The following is a 23,163-nucleotide window of genomic DNA, read 5'->3' as shown; positions in this document are numbered from 1 at the left end:
AGCGAATACGGCCGAAAGAAGTGTGTCTAAAATAAGCCGGCGTGGGAACACGGTTTATCTGATTACGCCTCGTCGTTCCGCCTCGAGTTTAAATCATGGGTGCGGGATGTGGCGTTATTGCTCTGCAGCTTGGTGTCGTTGACGTCAGTGCTTCAGTGGTACCTGTGTAGATGAAGCGTCCAGGTGTGCCTTTGCAGAACTGTTTGGATTTGTAGGACAGTGTGACTTCCACCACCCCTGGGATGTGCCTGGGCGGGGTCTGCACACGGATGGCGTGGGGAGTGATCAACTACAGAGAGGGCAGAAGGGAGGCGGGTTAATGAAATGAAACTTCATATCTTACCAGCCGCTCCTGGGAGTACTCTTGGATTGTCTGAGCCCCTTTTGTTTTGCAGCTTTGACAGTTTTTTTTTTTTTTTTCCGGTATAATAAGCCTGAAAATGATGTGTTAGCGCCAAAGCCCTCAGGTGGCCTCATAGCCCAAGGCAATGTCACTGTGAGGCTTAGGATGGTTATCAGCACTGACATGGGCTATGTAATAAGGATTCAAAAGCTGTTATCTGTTTATGAATAAAACACACTTCTCCTCTGCTCGCACCTATTGAACAGCATAAGCAAGTATATGCTTGTCCCCACTGGCCCCGTCTCTGTGTCTGTCAGCCGAAGCCATCTAGCCGCCGTTAGCCACATGAAAGCACAAAAAGGCCCACTTAGTGCGGCGTGTGCGTGTGCACTCTGAAGGGTCTTTGAAGGAAACGGTATCATGACAAAGCGCGGATGAGACCTCATTGAGAGCTAGCTCTCGGCAGCGAGCTAGCACTCAAACGCTAGGAGCGCTCAAAAGCTATCAGTGCCGCTGCCAGCACTTTAAGTGTGTGGATGCATGTGTGCGTCGCTCTTAACTGTCCCTTTCATTCCTCACTTAGCCAGGCTTTCATTCCACCATTGTCTGCACCCCCTCAGCGAGACAATATAGGAGCTTTTTATAGAATTATTCCTTTACTAAAGAGAAAGCTGTTTAGCTGCACTGCCTTGCTGACCTCCGGTTTTTACACACACACTGCATTTACATTTTAGTCATGTGGCAGATGCTCCCTACAAAGGGATGCGTCCTGCACGGCGTGTGCACGTATTTCAAGAAAGTGTTCCTTCAAACGCGGCCTAATAGATGGCAGGTAAGGAAGGAAGCGGCACAGATTGCAGATTTTCAAGTGGATGTGAAAAGTACTTACAGTCTGAAGTTACTTATTGCTTTTAATAACTTATTAATCATTTTTGTTCGTGTTTCTTGATCGATTCCTTCAATTTTCAAGTTGCCTGTGTTTGTTTTTCTCCCACATAGTCAAAGACAGCAACCAAACGAAGGGCTATTTTTATCTGTTCTGAGTTAGCAGAACGACTGCATGTAAAATTATCATTAATAGCAAATGAAGAACTTTGACACAGCTAAAATTACTGGCTTGCAAATTCAAGTGCTCATTTAAAAAATGTTTTCTGCATGAAGACAATATTTCAAATTACTTGATTTCTTTCTACTGCTTCAAGTCAGATTTTGATAATCTCTTGGGATTAAGGTAAAACAGATTTGAATATGTTTGGAGATGATTCCATATTTGCCTATCTGCTTATTATTTTTCTCTTAAATTAGTTAATCTCTAATTAGAAAGAGAAAAAAGAAAATTGTCTGGTTCAGAAATAAAAATCCATGAGTAACAAACTAATAAATGAAATGATAGAAAACCTTCTTTTCTCATTTTAAGGAGGAAGTCTTTAGTTAATATGTAAATGTTTGTCAACTTAAACAGTGATGGATAAATCTCATATTTGCTTCAAGATTAATCTTAACGCAAATCTGCCACATAAATATTCTCAAATAACAACAAAATTGTCAGAGTGTGATATTATTCAAGTGCAATATATTTTTATAATCACAGGTGAAACAGGTGACTCACCTCACTCCAGACAAGCATTGTTCCAAAAATGACTTGGAGGCCGTCGAAGAAGTTGTCTCCGATGATGATGACCGTTGCGCCCCCTGTTGTCCAGCCTTCACTGGGACTGATGGCTTTGATGCTTGGGGTTGCTGGAATAATAAAATAAAATAAAATAAAATAAAATAAAAAAAGAATCCCACATCACAGATTAGATTCTAACCGACCGAAAATTAAAGATCGGAAAGGTTTCCGCCACGCGTTGTCCTTCTCTCCCTCCCCGTCTTTCACACACTCTCAGACGCGCACAGATCACCCCCCGGCCCTCTCCCAGGGGTCGGGGCGTGGACGTGGAATTCTAATCAGAGTGATTATACGCACCCCGTTATTAAACATCACCTCTGCCCTGCGTGCGAGGGCAGCGGCGGTGCGCTTGTTTTATGACACGTGGCAAAGCGTGCAGGCGTGTAAATGTCAGGTGTGCTCAGTGTCTGATCAAAGGGCACGCGACCGGGGAGCAGAGCAGAGCCAACAGTAGCTGTGCCCCCTGAGTACCTCAGCCTTCATTAACCAAACACTTAGCTCTCGCTCAGCTGTCTGTGCAACATGACTGCGTGTCAGTTTCCATCTCCTGGACCGTGGAGCCTCTCTGAACACGCGCCGATGTGGGCATAAATGTTGCTGATTCGTAAGGGTGGCGCAAAAGTATTCAGACTGCTTGAAATGTGTCACATTTAGTTGTAATGAAAAACAAATGTATCTTATGGTTATTTTAGGCCAGTGACCCCTGCACAAAGTTATGCATAATTGTAGACTGGAAGGAAAATGATACATCGTTTCACCTTTTCAGTGGAGAGAAAAAAAGAAAAAGTTTCATTTGAATATAAGTCGAACTATGAGTCTGTGAAGACCTTTGAGGTTTAAAGGAACAAAGCAAGCCTACTAAGACCTGGTCGTTCAGCTAAGCTAACAGGCTTAGCAAGGAGAGCAACACTCAGTGAAGCAACTAAGAAGCCCACGGTAACCCTGAAGGAGATTCAAAGACCAACAGCACCGGAGGGAGAATTTGTTGACAGAATAACACATCCTTTATGGGCGAATGGCATGAAGAAGGCTATTGTTGGAAGAACTCCATGCAGGGGACAAAACAAACACATCTTAGAAGGTACTCTGGTTAAGGTAGACCAGATGTCTTCATGTGGCGACAGCATCACGCTGTGCGGACGCTTTTCTTCAGCGGTGACGGGAAAGCCGGGGTTGGTGGAAAAGTGGCCGGAGCAAAACACAAGGCAAAGCTTTAATAAAACCTTTTAGAGAATGCAGACGTCTTGACACTGTGGGAAAAGATTCACCATCCAGAAAGAGAACAACTCAAAACAGGAGCCAAAGTTATGCAATGGAATGGCCCAGTCAAAGTCCAGACCTCTCACAGATGTAACAGCTGCGAAACGAACTGACTGTAACCAAAAGCACGCCGCTCTTTTATACTTCTGAAAACATTTCTCTTCCATCAAGTATGCCGCCCCCAAAAAAGTTTGTGGTTGTGACATTACAAAATGTTACATCTCCAAAGAACTGTGCCGTCGCAATAGTTTCACTAACTGCTCCTCTATTTGCTTTCGGACCTTGTCTGTCCGCGTTGTGGACTTGGTTTTTACTGAGTGTGATTGAAGAAAAGAACAGCACTGAGAGGAGGGGGGGGAAAACAAAAAAAATGTTTATATAATCTAAATCTCCTCTCCTTAACAGATATGCAGCTTGTCAGACATGTTGTAATTCTGCAAAGCGGCATAATCCACTTTAGGCTAGGCTGACTTTTTTTTTTTTTTTCCTTTCCCCCCTCACAGCCCTGCCTTTGCTCTTTGCCTGACTCCCTGTTCTGTTGATCCTCCCCAACAAGCTGGAGTGATATTTAGCCCCCTGATACGCCCGCAGAGATCAGCGTTCGCCGAGCAGCAATCTGTGGCCATAATCACGGCCCTGAGATGCCTCCCCTTTCACAGCCGCTGATATTATGTGCCCTCGGTGTGCATGCGTGTGCGATTCCTTTTTACGTGTGTGCGCGTGTGTGTGTGTGTGCGTGGATTAACCAGATGGTGGAACGTGAATCCATGTGATAGGATTATACTTTGGGGTGTTCCTCTGTGCCATCTGTTCGACTCTATGGGCTGCTCATCTATTACCGCTCGAAATGGGCCCCAAAGTCACTGATCCGCCACACATATGCGGCACTGGGATCGCGCCGCTTTGTATCTTTTCATCTCGTCTTTCTGATACACTCCTGCCTCGTCCTTTCATGGAAACTGTGAGCCACCTTTCCTACACCTCTCTGTTCTGTACTTTCGCTCCTTTTTGTCTTTCTTCAGACTCCTCTCAACGGGAAGAACAGGCGAAAAAAGAAGAAGAAAAAAATCAGAGGTGAGGAAATTCCCAAACAAATCTCTCCTAACAGAGGCGACATCTGTTACGGTGCGCATTCTGCTTTCGGTGCGAGATCCGACGCCTCCAATACGTCGCTTCTTCGTGAACTTTTCTAATCAACTGGGAGACCGGGCATGGGAGGGGGGCCAAGTGGTCCACTTTGTCTCTGGAGGACAGTCATCAGAAAGACTTAACCGTGGCATTCAATCTTAACTCAATCTACTCCGGGCGGTCATTTAAATCCCTTCTTAGTTTTGTCGTCATTATCATCCCTGAGGTTGACTTTCCTCAAAGAAGAAATAAAAAAAAATATGTTTCTCTTATTTAATGTCTGGGAAATCGAAATGAGAAAATAACTGGATTAGGGACTTGGGAATCAGTGCAGCCTCCTAAATCATACACACATGTCATTATGAAGTATTAAAGGTTTGGGTTTGACTGTGAGTGCAGGCGTGTGTGTGTGTGTGCGTGTGTGTGTGTGTGTGTGTGCTGGCTTTTTTTTTCCTCTCTTTTTTTTGTTATGGGTGTGCTTGCTTGAAAACCTGAGGGATGGAGAGTGATGGAGGGCCAGAGGATAAAAGCAGGTCTCCAAGGAAATAAAGCTAGTGTTGGCTTTAAGCAGAACAGACCTCATAAGACACATAGTGCTTATCTGAGGCAGAGTAGAAGGCCCAGAGGCGCAGACCTGAGGGGAGCAGGCCACATGGGAGAGACAAGAGACTCTTGCGTGTTTCCACTCGCTCCTTAGCTCAAGTTAGAAGAGAGGAAAGTGAAATCCAGGAGGAAACAGGATGAAGATAAGAAAGAAGGCACATGTTTAAGGCGTTGAGGAGACGAGAGGGGAGAAAGGGAAAGAGGGGGGCTGAAAGTGGAGCTAGATTTCTTTTTAAAATGGGAGGAAGAGGATGAGAGAGGAGGAGAAGGAAAGAAAGAAGGGAAAGGCAAAGGAGTCTTTGATTTTTTTTAATTTTTTTGAAATACCGTGTTCCAGGTAGGACGGAGTTCCTTCCGAGGGGTCCAAACGTCGAGCCCGCCGACCGTGTTTGGAGTTGTTGTGCACAAACATATTGTCAGACACGGCCAGGACGTGGCCCTCGACGCTCACCGTAGTAGACACAACCACCTGGGACAAGGGAGGCCGAGGAAAACAAGAGAGCCGCTGAAAACCTTTGAAAGTAGCTCAATACAACTTTAAAATTAGGATCAATTGCAGACTGCATGAAGATCCTAAAAATGTAGGTTTTCAAGCAAGCAGTGTTAAGAACCATTTAATAACACCGAAAGGATGCGACCACTTTGAGCTATCAGATAGTGCATTTACGGTTCATATTTGTATCTTACTGGTATTTCATTAAAAGCTCAAATGTATCTTTCTGTGTACATATCTAAGTTAAAACAAAAGAAAACCAATGATGTTGCTAATTGTTTTCTTGGTGTTCAAATGTTCTGGCATGGTTTCCCTCAAGTTTCACATGTTTTTTCTTTCCACCTATTTACAAAAAAAAAAAAAAAAAAACACCTAAATGTTTATCGGCTCAATTCTATTACAATGCTTGGGAAAACGATTGATACACATTGACGTTTTCACATTACAACCACTTCCACTTTTACGAGGTTTTCATGAGATGGACAAACACAAACTAGTGGACTTATCAAACACAGTTTTTAACATTTTTACAACAGAAGCTCTGAAAAGAGTGCCATGAGCTTGTAGTTACTTTGTGGGTCCAACTTTTGCTGCAATTAAAGCTGCATGTTTGTCACGCATGACAAGTTTCCACACAGAGAGATCGGGGTTTGCCCATTTGATTTGCAAAATAGCTTAAAATCAGCCAGACTGGATTGAAAGACTTTGTGAGCATCAGTCTTCAAGTCTTACTTTGACTTTACACTTTGATTTGAACCTGGACTTATTGGCGATCTGTGCTCAGAATTTCACATGGTGGGTATCTGGATAAATATTCATGCCAGATATTTAAAATTTAAAGTACAGTTTTTCTTCCACCATTCTATAATGTCCAAATTTGAACCGATCACACTAAAATGCACCAATGTTTCTCATTATGAAGGGAGAAAAAAAAAAGATGTAGAAACTTTCAAGGCGTATGAAAAAATGAGCTTGAAAATAATCTAATGAACTTGTTCATTGTGCATTTTGAACTTTCCTCGGAAGAGACACCCTGCATGCCTCGCTTGCAGTATGCTGTTGGAGGATAGTGTGTTACGGTGTTCTACAACAGGACATCACATGGTTCTTGTGTCTGCCACGCAGTCACTGTGAAGCCCATCGCATCGAGAGTGCGTGCAGAAAGTGGTCGGTCACCTGAAAACGCCTCATGTCTCGAGGGTTCCCTGCGTTCTTCAGGCAGTTCTGGTTGCACTTCAGGAAGAACTTGAGAAAGAACCTGAGGAGAGAGACAGAGAGAGGGGGGAAAGATCAGACGAGCCGTCGAAAGACTACCTGCGAGTCCTTAAAAGAGATGCCACTGATAAATGACAAAACACAGAAAAAACTAGAGGCAGACGGGGCTCTCGCTCCATCTGACACTCCTCCGTCAGCTGCTGGTGACAAGCGCAGTTATTCCTCAGTAAAACCTTCGCAGAGGCAATGACTTAGACACAACCTTGTGTATCAATCGTCGAGCGTCTGTCACGGCTCGCCGTAAACTCACTGGGGCACATGTACCCCCCACCACCCCGCGCCCCATCACCCCCACCGGTCCTCAGGCTCTGCACAGCCTTGTGACGGAGGTTGAGCTGTAGCTACTCTGCAGCACACAGTGTTGCTGCTCCTGCCTCTCTCAATCTCAGTGTGAGAGACCACATCAACAGCACCTGCCATGCATTATTAATAGGCTGAGATGGCAAGTATGGCTACCCACATCAATACTTAATGAGGGAGGGGAGGAGTACAGGGGAGAGTTGGGGTTGTAGATGGGGTGGAAGGTGGGATGCGGAGGGGAATGGGGGGGTCTGGTCTGGAAAAGCAGAAAAAGAGAAGTGGGGGCAGTGGGTGGGGGTGGGGGGATGTCTGACAATTTATTCCCTCGCCCCACCCCGAGGCTTGAGACCCGACAACTTCTTCTGTAAGTGAGACTGCAGTATTGTACATCTCCCCATTCAGCCTCCTGCGCTGCCTGTTTGGCTCCAAGAAAAAAAAAAAAAAAAAAAGAAAATCAAATGAACCGCAAAAATAAACAGCGCTGTGTACAAATAAACAGGAACCCTAAAACAGGGGGAGAAGGGGAACTAGAGGAGGGCATAAAACTACATTTCCCACCCCTGACTCCCCCTTCCTCTTCCTCCTCCTTCTCCCCCCCTTTGAGGTAGCTCAAAGAAGTGCTGACAGCTGAAACTGCTTACAATACAGATCTCCAGCAGCCAGAGAGAGAATCACTCCTTTGCTCAGCTTTTCTTTCATATGTCTTATTTTCTCCCCTCTGTTCATTTGTTATGGCTACGATTCTGCACTGGGCAGCGCGTTTGGAGCCAAGCTACTCGGATATAATCGAGCGCGCGCGCACACACACACACGCACGCATGCAGACATGTCAGGAGAAACACAGCACCCTGGACAATTGCTTCATCTAGTCTTAGGAAAAAAAGAAAAAAAAAACACTAACAAAAAAAGAAGATAAATGGACGAAGCAGAGTTATGTCTCATTTGGAGAGGCAGGCCTACTGCTGTGTGCATTACAAGCATCTGATGTAACACAAGAACTCGCGGTTATTCCCTGACAAGTTTTAAATGCATGACAGCTGGCTGGTGGTGGATGCTCCTCCTTGACTGGAGAAGAAAAAGCATGCTATGATCTCAATAACAAACTCTTTACTCTAATGCTTTGTGTTTCCCCCTCCCTTTTCTTTTTTCTTTCCTTTGGCCCTTTTTTTGTATTATTATTTCTGTTGTGATTTATAATCGTACTTGCACAAGAGGCCAAAACTGAATGAGACAGGGAAGGGTGGGAGCGTTAGGGGAGAGGGAAAGAAACGGCGCAGAAAGTGAAAGGAGAAACCGATTGAAAGATAGACAGAAGGACGAAGCAGACAGTACGTAAAATCCGAAAGGAGAGACAGACCACCCTCCTGTATATTTTAGAAGCTGTGGGCCAATATCTCAATAATTCATGAAGTGGAGAGATGTTTTTTTTTTTTTTTTTTTCCTTTCCTCCAGCATGCTGTTAGACCCCACGGACCGAGGGTCTCCCAACTTTCTTATCTCCTCAAGGTCAGAGAGCAGCCCAACAGACAGCTGTGGACCACATCCACTTGTCCGACATACTCCACCTTCCTCGCTGCACCTCCTGTTTAATTCATTGATTCCGCTTTTTTCCCTCAACGGCCCTCCTGCTCCTTTGCCCAGGCATCCATGATGGATGGAAAGATGGATAAGTGGAGGGAAGAAAGTTAGGGTCACCACAGTCAGAGGTGATGGAATCAGAGGGTTAAATTTGGAAGAGGAGTTGGGATGAGACCCATGAGAGGATAAGTATGAAGGAAACACACCAGGTCCGTCTGATATTTTTGTAATTTTTACATCCCCTTATGTGTACATGCCCTAATGTTCTGGTATAAAAAGATTGAGGTCGTGGTTAATCATTTCAGGTCATTGTTTGCACATTTAATTTGACATTTATCCTGCACAACTCAACTGAAAACAAACCAGGGAGAAAACATATTAAATAGCTACTTTAGCTAGCTCAGTTAACTGATTTGTTTTATTTAATTTCAACATGGAGTCTTTGGCATCGCCACCTGAAAATAGTTATCCATGCTTTCCTGCCTTCAGAGAGAACGTCACTTGTTCACAACCATTTATAGTTGCGTTCACGGATTTTCTGTCAGATTTAGTCCTGGACTTTGGATAGGCCATCTCTAAAAGAAAAAAAAAAAGGGAACCCATTCTTGTGTTTATTTTGGATGAGCGGTTCAAATCAAACCACCGAAATCACGACTTTCATTTTTAACTTTACACTTTTGAGAGCTTCTGTGTGATGAAGTGGGGATAAAGGCGCAATGTGCGCTAATATGTAACAGCAAAGAGATTACCATCCGGATTTATGGATAATCTGATTGACAGCTGACGAGTAAATATGTGCAGATAGCCGACAAAAGCCCGGGATTGTATCTGGTGCTCGGTTCAGTGCACAGTAATTGTTTTATTTTTGCTGCTTTTTGTTAATTAACTGAACAAGGCAAAATGGGCAATTAGTCTCACAAAAGTGTACAAGAACCTCCCCTGTGGTGCACGAGTAGGAATCACCTGTTTACACAAAATGACTCGATTTCAGAGCCAGATGAAGAAGTGGTGATAACAAATAGGCCCAGTTTTTGTTGTTACCAAATCCCCTATGAGCTTATGAGCAGCTAAACCACTGAGACATGTGACAGAGTGCTGAATGCTGTGCAAAGCCAATGTTTCTTTTTCATTCTCATTTTGTCATTGCACTCACCTAATATGCTTAATTTGCTCTCCCTTGTGAAAGCCTCCATCCCACTTTACTTTCGTTCGCCCTGTCTCACTTCACCAACTCAAAAAGTACTGAAGAAAAAAAAACATCTGTGGAGTTTCATCCATTTGTATTCAAACATTGATCTTAAAGCTATAAAAATTCTATATTTAGTAATTGGTAGGGCCTTGGTGATTCTAGGTGAAGATGTTCTGCTCAGATGAGACCCACACTGAAATTCTTGGGCTTGATACCACTGCACACCATTCCTGAACACACTCTCCGTGGGAAGGTTTTTCTTCAGCAAAGACAGAGAAGCTGGTCAGAGTTGATGAGGTGATTGACAGAGCTCAAAACACGGCAAAAGATCGAAGGTTCAAAACCCTCAGCGGAAAGACAAGGAATTGATCAGATCAGAGCAAATTCATGACTCTGAAAGGCTCAATCAAAGTCCGCAGCAAAATTCCGATTGAGGATTTAGAAAATCGATGTTTACAACCACTCGTTATTGGGCAAAGCCGGTGGAGACATATCTGAAAAGAGCTGCAGCTGCAATGCAATGAAATGTAGGTATTTTAATAACCATGTATCCTTTTTATTCTACTTCTCTATTATGTGCTGCTTGTCTATCAAATACGTTCCCAATAAAAATGCTCTGAAGTTGCGTTTTTATTGGGAAGTTGTGATATAAAACAAAGGGAGTCAGTTTGAACACTTTCTCAAGCAGGCAAAAATAGTTTCGCACAATTACAACAACCACACAGACACAGAATTTGGTTGATAAGTAACGAATAAAGAAAATATTTTTTCAACTCTTTTCTGTTCTGATTTTCTTCAGAATATGCTTCCACGTATTAAGGCTTAAAGTTTTTTTTTCTCTGTTTTTTTTTTTCTTCCACTTTGCTCTTTACGCCGGCGTATTTCCAGATCCTTGCTTCAATTATTCCCACTTCTTCTCTGCATTTGAAAGTCTCGCTGCTTTCGACGTGTTAAACCCGCGCAGGCAGATATTACTGGTGCAAATTGCTGCGCCGGCTGGATTAAATGAAATAAAACCATTTCGCTCTCTCGTAATTACCCCCCCAAATCCAGAAATGGCTGTGGAAGTGAATTTGTGTAAATAACTGCTTGGCCTTTTCGAGCCTCGTGGCGTAAATTTGCAGCAGCAACAAAAAAAAAAAAAAAAAAAAAAAAAAGAAAGAAAAAATAAAATTAAATTTAAAAAAATTATATTAAAAAAAAAAAAAAAAAGCAAACGCAGCCAGTCGCCATGGTAATTTAATGATCTCACACTTCCATCATATCACAACCGGCATTATTTGTCACTTTGGAGCAATTAAACACAAAATCACCCCCTGCCCATGCACAACAAAACAAGGAAAGCAATTATAACACAACTTTTAAGTAATCCCCGTAGCATCTAAATAATATTACTGCAGTGATAAAGATCGTCTAAGCGATTAGCTAACAGCACGGAAGCCTCCGAGGGACAATTCTGTTATATTTTCTAATAATTTTCCTACATTAGCCACAAATGAGGGAAGGAGTTGTTTTCCTTGTCAAATTCTACATGGATGACTTCGAGAAAACCGCCTTTGAGTCCTTATTTATTTCCCACCCTCCTCCCTGCGCTCTGTTAATTTTGTTCTGATGCGCCGTAAGAATAAAAAGGAGAAGAACAAAAAAAAAAAGAAAAAAAAGCCCCAGCACAGCTGATGTTGTAACTCAGCCCTCTTTTCTCCTGCCATCCATTTCAGCTGTACAGATCATCTCCACGAGATACGCTCTGTGTCTGGCTCCTAATATGCTTCATGAGGTGTGTAATTCACTGTGCTCCGGAGGGGAGCCATTTGTCTCGAGGGTTAACTAAGTGACACAACAGCACTTCCCCGTGCCTGTTAGCACCGCGGGACATGTTGAACCAATCCAGGCAGGTAGAAGGAGAGACGCTCCTGCACTTTGGCAATTAAGCATTAGGGTACATTAAGGGGAAATATCTGTCAGCATGTGTAAAGCGACAGCATAGTGAAGTGTGACATTCTAGCAGAATGAAATCTCTTCCTCAAAACTCTTGCTTGGAGTATTTTCTTTGCCCCCCTCCCCGTGCCACCCAGCTCCCTCCCTGTGTTTCATTTCTCATTTTCTTGCTGTTCCGGGCTACTCTTTCTTTCGCTCTTTCCGCCATGCATCACTGACACTTCAACCGAGAGCCTGACTGGCTTGTTTTTGTGGTGACCTGTCTCCCAGCCAGAAGTATATGTTTAAGCATAGAAGCACACACTCGTGACCTGCACACGCATACACACACACACACACACGCACACTAATTTAGGGAGATTTATGAGCGGGGCCTTGCACCAGGAGCCATGCAGGCTGACCCCAGGGGTGCAGTGGGGCACTGATAGGGGGTGGGGGGACCTGGCTCCACAGTGGGGGGACATTAATAATCCAGAACCAGGTCTGTCTCTGGGTCTGGTCCTCAGCCTTGGACACCAGGCTGTGGAGCAGTCTGCAGTGGCCCACTTTCGATGTGAAAGCAGACAAATTTGGTTGTACCACGACAAAGGAAAAAAAAAAAAAAGAATCATTTTTCATAGAAGCGACATTATCTCATGCTGGAAAACAAACAATGTCAAGAACAACATCTTCTTGTATCACGTCTCCTACAACAGATCATCCAAAGACCTCTTTTTCAGCACAGCCCACTTATTTTCCTTAAATTACTCGCCTGCTCATTTATGGCAAAAGACTCAAATGGACATGTTGGACAACAAATTTCTTTGCGTAATTTTCTGGCGAGCAGATTTTAACTTAATTTTTTTTTCACAGCAAACATTCTGCCATTTGCAACAACAACCTGGTTCTCCAACTCACTCAACGGCGGACATGAGGTGCTTTACCAATTTCTTTTGGGTTTCATGTCAAACTCATCTGCAGAGTTCAGCTAACTTTACACGTTTAGTTTGTCACGACAGGCGATTACTGCAAGAGCAGCTCATTTCAATTTAAGGCTTTTTTACACATCCTCACCAAAGTATCAACTCAAATGAACCCAACCCTATTCATATTTCCACATCTATAGACTGGAAAAGAAACATTCATTTGTATATCTCATTTTACCAGATAGACACTGAGAAATGAATAAATATCTCAACAACAGGGAAAAGAAAAGGATGATCACAAACAGCGAAGTGTAAGGACAAAGTGAAACATGCTCGCACACTTCACTTCATTCCTTTGGAGTGCTCCTCCTCAAAGTAGTGGTGGGCACCTCTATATTGCCCTCATGTCTATCTTAAGTGTCATGATTTATTCAAATAGAACATCTCAATGTGCTGAAAAATTCATTCGCAGCTCGCTCGGCGCGCCGTCCCATCCTCCTCTTTATCTCCTTGATGTGTGTGCACGTCTTGTCAGCTGAATTTGTCCCCATCGTTAAATATTTCTCAGAACAAATGGACCCTGGAGGAAGGGAGACCGTGGGTCAAGGGGCGGGAGGGATCCACGGTGCATCTTCGGAGCTCGGGGAGAGAGGCCTTGCTCGGGGAAAGCGATTGTCCCCTCGCTCTCCTTGCTGCTGGAGCTCCAGTCTCAGCTTGGGGACAGAAGTCCCAGAGACACTTAACCAATTGTGTTTCATCCATTTGATCCAAAAAGGATCATTCAAAATTCAGCCGAGGCATCTTTGAGGGAAGCGCGGGAAGACCGGCGGAGAGATCTCGCTGGCTTGAGAAGAGGAGACCTTTGTTTAGCAACTTGTGGCCTGAAAACGTGCCTCCCTGTGCGGTGATTGTGCACCACGTCAACATCGGGGACGGAGGGGAAATGTGCAACTAAATAAACATCTGTGCATGTGTATGCGTGTGTGTGTGTGTGTGTGTGTGCCCGTGTATCAAAGCCATGATGTATAAGACCTTGTCTCAATGATGGACAGTCTTGGCAGGCGGTGCTGATTGAAACACTTCCTCTGTCGGGCCTAGCCCATTAATCTGATGGAGACAGAGACAAAGAGAAGGAAGGAGAGAGGCTCCAGGCCCCCAGATCACAGGAGTAATGAAGGGTCCTGGTCCCTCTCACCCTGGCTCTGTCCTGCCATGCTGCGACGCTGTGCTACCCCTGTCCAGCCCCAAACTCTGCCCTCATGGGAATGACGGTGAATAATGGCCCTGTCACCAGCCAGGTAGACAACGCTGCACAGCCGAAGGGTGTGTGTGACCGCTAGTTGTGTTCCATCCCTGCGCAGTCTTTTACCCTAACCACTCTCCTCTCTGCTTTATCTGAAGACTGATGCACTTTTATTGAATAGTGTTGATTTAAGCACGTTAAGCTTAATGCATAATGCATCGACTATATATAGCTTGATAAAGAGCAGCGTGTCACGCCGAGACCAGCACCATACATTGTGGGGATGAATGTGCCGCTTGCAAAAGTTCTTTCTTTTTGTTCCATTTAAGCACCACATTAAATCATAAATGTGACTGCGACTACGCGCCGGCTCAAGGTTATGTTTCTAAATGCAGCGGGATCAGAAATCAGAAACTTAATTAGTGTGCCGTGTTTGTTCTTGGCTGAAAAGTTGCTCGCCACCTAAAGGGGTCTTGAGGGACAAATATGGAAGCAAAGAGAGGAGAAAAATGTGTGACAGGAAGCGCGCGTTTGTCACAGGAAGACGGATTTTGAGCGCAGGCGAATGGCTTCCTACAAAGTGTGTGTGTGTGTGTGTATACTAGCTCATGTGCATGTTTTGGCCCTGCGTCCCTCTGTGTTTATCAAACATATTACAGCTCCTTCTAGATTCCTCACCTGCACACCCCCAGCCTGCTACATATGGCCCACCAATCACAAAATAAGGAATCATGCATACATTAGCATAGCTAATGGCCTCCTCTCTCCATTTAATATGCAAATTTCCTGAAACATTACTGAATGCCTTCTGTTCTAAATGAATAAATTTGAATCGCAATTAGAATAATCCTTTATAATTAATGAAAACTGTCAATTTTGGTTCATAAGTAATTTGATTAAAGTGGTGATGGGACACTTATGAAGTTCATCGCGCCGCGAGAAGCGGGGGAGTGCACTCCTGGTGGATGCGCGCGAGCCGCAAGACGACCAACGGCACGGCGGCGTTATTGATGACGATGATTAATAAAGCTTCTGAAAGTGGTTGTCACACAAACCAGACGTTCTTGTTTTTACTCCAATACAACTTCGCTCTCTTACCGCTGTGGTAGAAACAACAAATCAATCACGCCTTTCTGCCGCTTGACAGACAGAGAAAAGTGAGGAAGTGATTGAAGAGGTTTCCCGGCCTTGTGCTGCTGTGTCAGTGGCCCGTCTGTCCGGCTGGAGACACTGATGGACTGTCAAAGTGGGGAGAGAGCTGCACTCGCACATGCCAGGCCATTACAAGGAGCTGAAATGCTGTTTTTCACCAGAACCCAGGGCAAGGAGGAGGCCTTTTGTTGTCCATCTTGTCAACAGATAATAGTTCACACTTTTAAAAAGTCTGCTGAAAGGGTATGAGCAGTTATCTTACATGCAGCAGAAAACTCCTATCAGCCTCATTTAGTATTTATCACTTTGTCTCGGAGGCTGAAGCTAGTCTGAGAGGGGCCAGGATCAAATGGACTTCGACTATTCACACCGGCCCTGCTAAGTCTGCTTTAATCAACCTCTGGTCTGTTTGCCAAGAAAGTCCAGTCCATTTAGGGAGGTGCGACTGTGCAACCAAACTCTGGTACGGACCACAAAAAACAGACTCTGGTCCGCCTGAAAACCCACGTCTCGGTTCGGTCGAAGTGAACTGTGACTCAGTTTGAATGCATATGTGAATGACAAGCAGACCGGAGACCGCTCCAAAAGCAGGAAGTGAAATAGTGCGGTGCATTCTGGGTAAGCAAATACGAGAGTCTAGTAGCAGTGGGAGAAATGTACCAACAACAAAAGACAAAATTGTACAACCATTAAAATCTGATGCGACTCCATTTCTGTTTGCATGTTGTGAAGAAGGAAGTTGTGCTCATGTCTTCTTCTGAGGTTTCCTTCAGTTGTTCTTGGTGCAGCGCCACCACAGGCGAGGAGGTGAACAGGTCTTTCAATTGGTTTGGATCATTTGACACAGTGTGAAAGTGAACTATACCAGCTGAAAATGTAACAACTGTTGGTCCCCAATTGAACGGAGTGTTGAGGACTATCAGGTGTGAAAACCACCCTTAAGGTAACTTCAATTTCAAAAATATCACAGCATTTTATGCAAATGTCATTTTATGATCTTTAAGCTGTCACATTTGCTTTGGAAGGTTATTTGCACAGAAATCGATCATTATTTACACGGGAAAGGGAAGCAGGTGGTGCACCTGTATAAATAACCACCCAATGTAAAACTGAGGACAGTTAAAGTTTGTAAAATGCCATTTGTGTTAAACGCTACAATGTTTTGGAGACTGAAATTGCTTTAAGGCAAGAGAAGACTGTTTAGACTTGCAGATAGCTTTAGTTGCTGGCAAACAGAACGGTATTTATTGTAGTGAAGCCGAAAGGAAAGTTATTTTCTGCCAGTAAGATATTAAACACCTACAACAATTATTCACTAGAAAAAAGAGATGCAGGGATGTTAGGAATACACAAACTAGTCTCATTGCTGCTCCATATTGCAAAGACAACAATTGAGATTATTTGAGACCATAGAAGTAAATCAAAATCAATCCGATGTAAAATATATAAATATATATTTGGGAGCCAGAGTGTGAATGTACGACAACTGGAATAGTTTAACACACCCAATATTGCCTCCAAGCAGCATTGCATACGTTAAAACTACAATGACATTTCTGTACGATGTGCGACTATAAATCTGTCAGTCAGAGAGGGAAGCATGTGAATACAACTCTTCATGGACTCCTCTCCCTGCTTTCAGCTTGCTGCTCTCCTGCTATGAAAGCTTACAGCAGTGTCACCTAAATTAGGGTCACTCAGCTGTGTGAAATTATTGCGTTGTGCAGTGCAGGTATGAATTTGCTCAGCAGCTCCATTGTGTGTCTGAGAGTGTTTGCATGGCTTCAACCCAGTAATAATGGTCCACACAGTGTAGAGCCTTGCAGACTAATTAGCCAAATCACTGAGAAAATAGCAGGCTGCTAATTAATGGGTATTATGGCATTTCAGAAGTCACCACTCTAATTGGTTAGGGTTTGAGGGGGGGTTGATTTCAATGCTGTAGCAAAACTAGCTTGTTCCGTCTGTTTTTTGGTCTGTCTACCTTTTAAACAGGTTTTATGTTTATGCAAGTGAAATAATTAGCCCGCATACATTTTTATTATTTTTTTTCCACATACAGGCAGTGTCAGCTTTCTGCACTTAAAGAGATGGCTTGGATATTTTAGCCTGAGGTCCTGTAAGTTTAACAGAGATAGTTTGCCTTTCGACACAGACGTCATATCACAGTGAATTTGTAAAAAGCGACTCAGAATGGCAAAAAACCAAGTTGGCTAAATGGGTGTCCATGTTTTAGTAGATTTCAGGAATATAAATTCAATTTCTCTTGGTTTGATTGTTGCCCGTTTTCTCTGTCAAACAACATCTGTCTCTCTACGAGAAGTTAGGCTCATTGACGCTGCCGGCTACGATTGGCCATTCTGCTCCAACAATGGAGCAAACTTTTGGATTTTGCGTCGGGCAGTCGTGGAAGACACACTTCTTTATCATTTCGGAAATCATAAATCTTTGGAAAATACGCAGCTGATAAAGCAGACTGTTGCAAATTTAGCGTTACATTGTTGTGTGTTTGTTGCCTGGCAAAGAAAACAGCCACAAACTTTACAACTGTCTCTGGTGAAAGTGTGGGTGAGTAAATATGTGCTGATATGGCGTTTTGTCGTCTCAGAGACTTCAGTTTGGGTCTTTTTAAATTGCTTTTACCTCTCTCACAGGCCGGAATAAATATGAGTTCCTGAAATTACCTCCAATTACCGCCTTCATTCAGCCAGAAGGCTAACTTTATTACACCGATTTCACCATTAAAGACAGAAATATATTAACAATTACACGAGAAAAAGGCATTCGGCTGAAATTGTTTTTGCAAGAACAGCTTCGCAGCTTATAGTTCATTTTTTTTAATTGTCAAATGGGTTTTAAAATGAGTTTTGAGGGCCAAACATGGAGTGCCCATCCCCATTTGATGAGGTTTTGTTAGACAGACAAACTGAATAACACATTTTCACATTTGACCCATTACCTTTCATATTAGGCTGATTAAATATCTTTATATTACTCTGAGAGGAACAAACCCCTGATGCAAGTGAATTGGTGAGTAATATAATCCGTCTGAATAATTCTCTTTCTTATTTCGCGTCCCCATCCTGGCCCCTCCGACACACTCATACATGCATATCCCCCATAGACTCCTCTTAACCCTATCAGACGCCGAGACAATCAAAATAGATTTGCATTCAAATGCCACATGCTCGGTATCAAATATCAAATCAAGCTCGAGCCGCTGAGACAGACAGACAATTGCCTCTACTACGCAACCTGTGCCTTCCCTCCAGAACGCCAAACCCCACCTCCGCCTCCTCCTCTCCACCCAATGTCCAAGAGACTCCCCATTCTCTGCTCCGGACGAGTGACAAGCGGTGGCTCGGTTGCTTGATTGACAGCCTGTTGATGCTTCTTTTACACACATAAACTCCACATTGGTCTCCCTCCTGCTGGTGCGCTGTTCAGGGGTGTCTGTGATCGCCTCAGGGCTTGTGCCCTGAAGGGCTGCTCACTACTATACATACAAATCACAGTGTGTCAGCCTTGTGAATGGGCCCATTTTGACTTTGTCCTTGTAAAGTCACCCCCCACCCCCTCCCCACACCTCTCTTGAAGCCGTGGCCGTATCTGCATCCTGCCTCTTCCTCTACTTTCCCTCTTCATTCTTGTTCTGGCAGACGCGTGATGAAACTTCCACGGTATTCGGGAAGGAAGCATGGCACATTTAAACATGGTGTGCTAATGGGCGGCGCCTCGGAGGTGGAGGATATAAATACATCAACGAGAAGACAAGCCACGGAGATGGGTCCACGCATATCATGACAGCCCAGGGCCCGGGGCTTTAATCTCCCACACTCAGCCAGCACACCTGGTTAATGTTAAGAGGGCAGTTATAGTCAATTACATTCCCATATAATGCATAAACCTCGACCCCGCCAGTGCAGCTGGAGTAATTGAAAACAGGCGCAGAGTAAACTGGGTCCAGGCAAAACAAAAAAGTCAGCTTCCCACCCTTGACTTTGCCATTTACTATATGTGTGCTGTCTTCCTCTTGTTATTATTCCAAAGTCTTAGGGGGGCAAATGTAAGGGAGTGAGAGGGTGTGGTTGCCATTTGGATATAGGGAAGTAAAAGAGCAAAAGGGGATACGGCACGTTATGAGGAAGACAAAAAGCTGTAGGATAGAGGGAGGAACGGTGAGAGGGGTTTTGTCTCTCAGGTGAGGTCCAGGGGCGGTGGTGGTGGCGCTCCATTTGGGACTGGGGGCAGGGGGCTGGGGGAGTTTAAGAGGTGGAGGAAGAGGGGGAGGGCGGGCGGCTGGCCGTTGTAAGTAGGAGTTTGAGACTGACAGGTGACATTACCCTGCGTCATGGCTGGAGGGACAGAGGGACAGAGGGCGCGATGGTTATCCAGACAGAGAAATGTCACTGTCCAGACACGGCGCACACGCAAACAAGGGCCGCACGCACACCCATACGCATTACCACACGCACACAAAGATACAGGACAAAGGAGTCTGGAGTCTTTTAGAGTGAAAAAGGCTGGCTACAGCGGGCAGAGATGAAGAGATTACATCCTCCCCATTTAGATGCCAAATACAAAAGAAGAATCACGCTGGAAAAAAAAAGAAGAAAAAAGAAAAAGCTGAGAGTCACTTACAAGTCAACAACTTTACATTTTTTTCACATTGTCTCCAAGCTTTTGTTTTGTTCCTCTGCTTCCATTTCAGTCCTTCCATTGCTGTTTTCATTAAAGTCATTCCTCATTTTCTTTCTCTCTTTTTTTTTTGGCAAGGCTTATAAAATGTCCATATTGCGGCTCATTTCGACCCCATTGATTTAGTGTTTGGTTAAATATTCACGACTGTGGATGCAATTAACATGCTGTTAATGAATAATTGATCGCATCTTAAGCGGCCATAAAACTCATGCATATTAATTATTGAAACAGGAAATATGAAAGAAAAGGAAGAAAACAGCCTTGCTTGTTTTGCCTCAGTCAACCTTCTTTCATTTCTTCTTTTTTTTTTTTTTTGCTTTTAAAGTCAGGAAGGAGTGGTGAGAGTGTTTGGGTTGGGCGAGTGAGGCAGTGATGGGAATATGCAGATTTCTCCCATAAAAAAAAACAAAAAAAAAAAAACACCTCTTACACGCATTTAGGCTGCCGTTGAGTACGTCCATTACATTTATACATACACGGTGTGTGTCGCACAGTGCAGCGTCGTGTTGACAGCCTCGGTGTGACAGAGGGAGTCGCTGGCGGTTATGAGAGGCGAGTGTTTACCACGCGTGAACAGAACAAAAACACAAACCCGGCGAACACGGGGAGGCTTGTCAGCCAGAGAGACTGGAGATCAGTCAGCCAACAATGAGCTTTCCCCTCTCCCACTGTGTCTGTGCCACTTTCTGCTTATGGGCTGATGTTGCCCCCGGCGCCTCCCTGGATTCTAGTGGGCGGAGAGCAATTGCCGTAGAGAGGGACATGGGGGCGGGAATTATTGCTGCGGTGCACCTGTGGTCAGGTAAACAGTCGAATCCACTCCCGTGTGTGCGTGCGTGCGCGTGTGTGTATATATGAGGGCGAGACACGTGCATGTTTGCAAACACTTTTGGGGTTAAATTCATTATCTGTACATCCTGCACTCCTAAACCACTCAAAAATGCCGTAACATGAAAAATACATCCCGGGAGCAGCCGCACACTCCAGGAAAACACCAATTTACATCATCGCTTGTTATTTATTTAGCACACAAAAAGCTCTAGAGATATATGTGCATGCATGCGGGCGTGTGTGTGTGTGTGCGCGTTACCTCCATCTCCATCTTCTAACTACTCCGCAATGTTGCTGCCTCGGAGCTAAAAAGTGACAAGCCGTCAATTGTGTTCCAGTATTAACCCCCTTCTCAATAACTGCGAGCTCGTCTTCGTCTCTGTGATGTCAGAGTGATCAAAGAAGCGGCACTTTGGTAAAAATAACCAAAGGCAACGAGATGGAGGACACCATGCTGCTCGCAGGCTGAAGAACGACGGCCAGCCTTTCAGCAAAAACAATGTCTGAGTTGTCTTTTGTCGCTCTCTTTCAGTCTGTCTCGTTGCTTTCCTCTTTCCTCGTCTTCAATCGGCAAAGCGCGGCGCTGACTGCTGAGCCTAAAGTTTTAGTTTGTGGCGTACATACCCTACAGTACTTTGCTAAAGTGTTAACTTCAGCGCATTTATGCAATAGGCCAACACAAAGTAGAAGATAATGGTGAAAAGTGAGGAAAATAGGACAGAGTTTAGAAAGTTTGGAACATCTTGGAAAAGCCGACGCTCTGTTGATGCTTTCTCCTTTTGCTCCAGTTACAGCTATTGTTTTTTTTTATTTGTCCGTAACAGCTTCCCACCTTCAAACAAACAAAATGTGTGTCTATTTTTCTTTGCAAAATAACTTTTGGTTTTGCAGCAGTTTTCTGCATTCTCCATTTTAACACACAACGATGCATTGGTCTTAACCATTCTGCTGCAGCTCTAACCACATGTTTAGGGTCGTTGTGTTGCTGTAAGGTGAACTTCTACCTGTTGTAAAGTCTTCTGACATTCCAGAGTATTTGTAGCATGCAGGGCCACTCATCTACCCTGTAAATACTTCTTGCCACTTTTCTATAAAGATTCGATTTGTTGAGAGAGCATTACATTGCGCATTGGTGGACTCTGACAAACGGGCGACTGGTTGCACTGGACATCCTATTTAGGGGTATCAGAGTGTAGGGGGCAGAATACACTTTGGTAAACCAACACATTACGGTGACAAAATGCGAAGAAGCTCAACAGCTGCCAATACTTTTGCATGCCCCTTACCATTTTATGGCACGAAAGAAGTGAGATTACATTTTTTTTTATGTGAGGAGGACTGCATATAGTATTCATTCTGCCCATGCTATTTTAAGAGGAGGGCGGGGAAGCAGTGAGCGATGAAAGTGAAAAGGAGACCACCAGAGAGAAAGAGTGAGGACGGAGAGAAGCGCCGTGTCTCATCTTATCTTTCCAGGTTCATCAGGCGGTTTTTATTCCTCAAACTACAAACTGTGCATTCAGTCATCAGGACAGTGAAAAGTGAGAGTGGGGAGGAAGAAGAAGAAGAGAAAAAAAAAACAGAGTAAGAGTAAAGACACTGAAAGGGTTGGGGGGTTGAAGGGGAAACTGGAGGGGCATCACTCTGTGGCTAATTCTTTGGGTGTGGGAAAGCAGAGCACCTTACACAGGTTGGCCTGGTTTCAGTAATGAGTTTGATTCTTCTCTCTGCCTCCTCAGCCTCACTGGGGACCAGGACTGCATAATAACATCCTTCACACACACACACGCGCACACCCATACCCAAACACACGCAGCCACAAACAGGTCTATGGGGAGCTAATTATTCTCACCTGTGTTAATTATTGCTGTAAGCCAATCAGTGGACTCTGTGCTAATTAGGCAGTGTTAGGTCTGATTAGTGTTTTGCAGCAGGCCCACTCAAACTGTTATCTACCATACTCGTCCCCTCAGGCGAAAGAGGAGAGAGAAGAACAGGTGGATGCTTGCCCTGTGTGTGTGTGTGTGTGTGTGGGTGTGTGTGTGAGAGAGAGAGAGAGTAAGAGAGTGTGTGTGGAATAGAGTGCTCATCCCTGACAATAAATACCTGAAGGATAACTCAAACTAGCAACAAAACAAAGTCTTATCAGATTTGTTTCAAGTCCAACTTCTTGTTTTAGAAAACAATGCACACCGCCGGTGCACAGCTAGTATCTGCCCTCTCAGTTAATTGGTCCTGGTTTGAGGTCATTTCTTTCATCTGGACAAACAGTCCCCGTGCCCTTTTAGTTAATGAGGGCTGATCCGGGATCAGTTCTGTCACTAATGGCTCAGTTTTTTGGCCAGGATAACCCCTCAAATTGATCCAAGCATCTCACATGGCGCAACGCCCCTATCCTGACCCAGGAGAGCTGCATTTGTGACCACATAAGTGTGTGTAAAAGAGAGAAAAAAAAGAAAGGGAGTGTTAAACGTATAAATGAGGGTCTGTGGATGACCTCCCAGATGAGGAAAATGGAGGAAAAAAAAGGGAAGAAGAGCGTAAGGAAGATG

The 23,163-nt window shown here is 44.2% G+C and overlaps 1 protein-coding gene across 5 annotated transcripts in view; it reads right to left on the bottom strand.

Annotated features, from left to right (window-relative positions):
- ebf1a (EBF transcription factor 1a) overlaps window positions 1-23,163 on the bottom strand; it is a 74,735-nt gene that overhangs the window by 25,089 nt on the left and 26,483 nt on the right. For all 5 annotated transcript variants that reach the window (XM_055034254.1, XM_055034255.1, XM_055034256.1 and 2 more), the window contains exons 7-10: window positions 6,676-6,757; window positions 5,334-5,475; window positions 1,953-2,083; window positions 163-289 (exon numbers count right to left, since the gene is read on the bottom strand). In XM_055034254.1, the coding sequence (XP_054890229.1) occupies window positions 163-289; window positions 1,953-2,083; window positions 5,334-5,475; window positions 6,676-6,757 (482 nt within the window). The remainder of the gene's footprint in view (window positions 1-162; window positions 290-1,952; window positions 2,084-5,333; window positions 5,476-6,675; window positions 6,758-23,163) is intronic.

The sequence above is a fragment of the Poeciliopsis prolifica genome, unplaced genomic scaffold (genome assembly GCF_027474105.1).
Source record: "Poeciliopsis prolifica strain line A6 unplaced genomic scaffold, Auburn_PproV2 SCAFFOLD009, whole genome shotgun sequence".
NCBI lineage: Eukaryota > Metazoa > Chordata > Actinopteri > Cyprinodontiformes > Poeciliidae > Poeciliopsis > Poeciliopsis prolifica.
Note: the sequence above shows the minus strand (reverse complement) of the source record. Positions and strands in the feature narration are given on the sequence as shown.